Source organism: Trypanosoma grayi (genome assembly GCF_000691245.1).
Source record: "Trypanosoma grayi strain ANR4 Tgr_1733_V1, whole genome shotgun sequence".
NCBI lineage: Eukaryota > Euglenozoa > Kinetoplastea > Trypanosomatida > Trypanosomatidae > Trypanosoma > Trypanosoma grayi.
Genome location: NW_008827351.1, coordinates 1 through 2,268, shown reverse-complemented (window position 1 = coordinate 2,268; position 2,268 = coordinate 1). Strand labels below are relative to the sequence as shown.

Sequence of the window (2,268 nt, the reverse complement as noted above, 5' to 3'; positions counted from 1 at the left end):
GCCCACAGCGCAGTGCTGCTCTCGATGTCAGTGAACACAAGCGTCACGGGGTCTGTGGGCTCCTTCGGGGCGTTGTTGTTGTCACGGGCGTCTCTCCGGCAGCACAGTACGCCTACAATAGTTGCAACTAACAGTACGCCAGCAACAGAGCCCACAATGATGCCCGCTAACTGCTGCGGCGTGAGGCCACCAGATGGTTCCCTGTACACCATGGAAGGCGTCACAGCGGGGAACAGCTCAGGCAACGTGGGGTCGAACACGCGGGCCATCGACCACACAGAAATACGCGTCGCTCCGTAGTTCACAGCACACCCAAGACTACCCAGAGGTGACTGTGCATCGCATTCGTTGCTGTCCCTGAATGGGCCATACTGCATGTCATCCACTGAAATGGCCACATTTTTGTAGAAGACATCAATAAATAATTCACCATTCACCCTCTCCATCTGATCAAGTGCTTTTTGGAGCAGGCGTGTTGTAGTAAAGACCCTCAGCGCCAATGGCGTAACCGTCGCCGGGTCTCTTATAGCAGCGTGGAACTTCTGTACCATCACAGATGCCGTGCTCTCGTCTGCCCAGTGCGGCAGGCTCGTCGCGAACACAAGGCGCTCAGCAGCCGCACTCCCATTGAACGCAGCAACAAACTCATCGTACAGCAACGAGAACTCCGTGAACAGCACAAACACACGCACACCGCTGTGCTTCGCCAGGTGACCCGCGACCACAGCGGCATCGGCAGCAGCGAGGCCCACGACGAACACATCGCCGTACGCCGGCAGATGGCGGACGAGCAAAACGTTAGTAGCCAGCACAAAGGACGACGCAGGCGACCTGCCAAACGTCACAAGCGACCGCCGTAGCACATCAGCAACGGCAGCCCCACCTTTACCGCGAATCACAGCGTGGAATTTGGCGTCAGTAGTGTTGGCGAGGTACTGCGCAAGCACAAAGAGCTCCTGCTCCAGCGTCGGTGACAGGCGGATCACATGCCGGCGAAACTTGCTTGCTCGTGACTGGAGAGGCACCGGGTCAACGAATGTGACTTCTTTCGTGTTTAAGGGCGACTTGGGGAGAACTCCAACCACACAGTCAATATAGCGCGCTTCAAGCTCCTTGGTCAGGGCAGCACTGGCATCCACCTCCGTGGTATTTAGGGTTCTGGCCGACATAAAATGAAAACTTTCCGTGCTTTCCTGACTGCCAATAGCGGCTGTAGTACCGCACGTTATGTCTTCTGTAGCCCTCACAGCGTCCTGCAAGTCAGTCATAACCATCGTAACCATACTAAAGGCTGGCAGCAGAACAAAACTGTCAGAGTAACATTCTTTTGTATCCAAAAGAAGTGTTCTTTCGGCAATCCGCTCTAGAGCATAGTCCTCAATAAATTGCTTGATATGGACTGTCCAGCCACCTTGGTTGCAGCGACAGGTGGCACCGTGTAAGTCAGCGGTATCGCTGCAATCACCACCGAAGTCACCAATCACAAGATCATCGACCAAATATCGGCGCTGGTCGAAGAGAGACTCCTTAAAGATGGTGTTAGTTTCCAACATCTCGGGGAGGCTAACAGCCTGATTGAGCACCTCGCCAGCAATCCACCCAGTGACCATCAACTCGCCGTCGGTGTCGTCCTTGAGAAAGTGGTCCGTGCTATTGTATTCGTCTGTGTGGTCCGACAGATATTGCGTCATCTCTTTCTGAAACCGCTTGATTGACTCATATTCTCTGTCCTTCGCAAGTGGGTTGGTTCCCGTCGTGATCACTTGGCCACGCACAAACGGAACACCACCACCACTCACCGCCTCACGCCACGTACTCAATAGAATGTCCTGTAGTGCAAACGGCCCAAGCAGGTAGGCGTCAGCGGTGCGGGGGTCCGTCAACATTTTTTGGNCACCAAACACAATCACAGCCTGCGGGCGGGTGTCGGCGAACTTCTCCCACTCGGCGTTAAACACAGCATCATCAGCGGACCCAGTGAAGGATCCGTTCAGAGTGAACACACCGCTCAGCTCCGCACTCATTTTCGACATAACACGCTGAGTGATCTGATATTCCGTATCACCGAAGGAAAGACCCTGCAGGTACATGAACCCCAACCGCCGCACAAGCAGAAAAGAGACAGCGTATCGAATAAGAGAAAGCATCTCAGCAACAGGACTCGTCCGCACGAAGTAAAGGCTGGGGTTCCACGTGCGGACAGCAGATGTTATTGTAAAGGGCGCAAACGCCATCATATTGTATTTCTCGAGTGACTTCGTGATAGAC

At 54.2% G+C, this 2,268-nt stretch overlaps 1 protein-coding gene across 1 annotated transcript; it reads right to left on the bottom strand.

Moving 5' to 3' along the window:
- Positions 1–2: 2 nt before the first annotated feature.
- Positions 3–2,267, bottom strand: DQ04_17331000 (receptor-type adenylate cyclase; the record flags this gene model as incomplete). Its single annotated transcript, XM_009317576.1, has 1 exon — positions 3–2,267. A coding segment is annotated over one exon (2,265 nt), but the record flags the coding sequence as incomplete, so codon positions are not given.
- Between the last annotated feature and the right edge of the window lies 1 nt (position 2,268).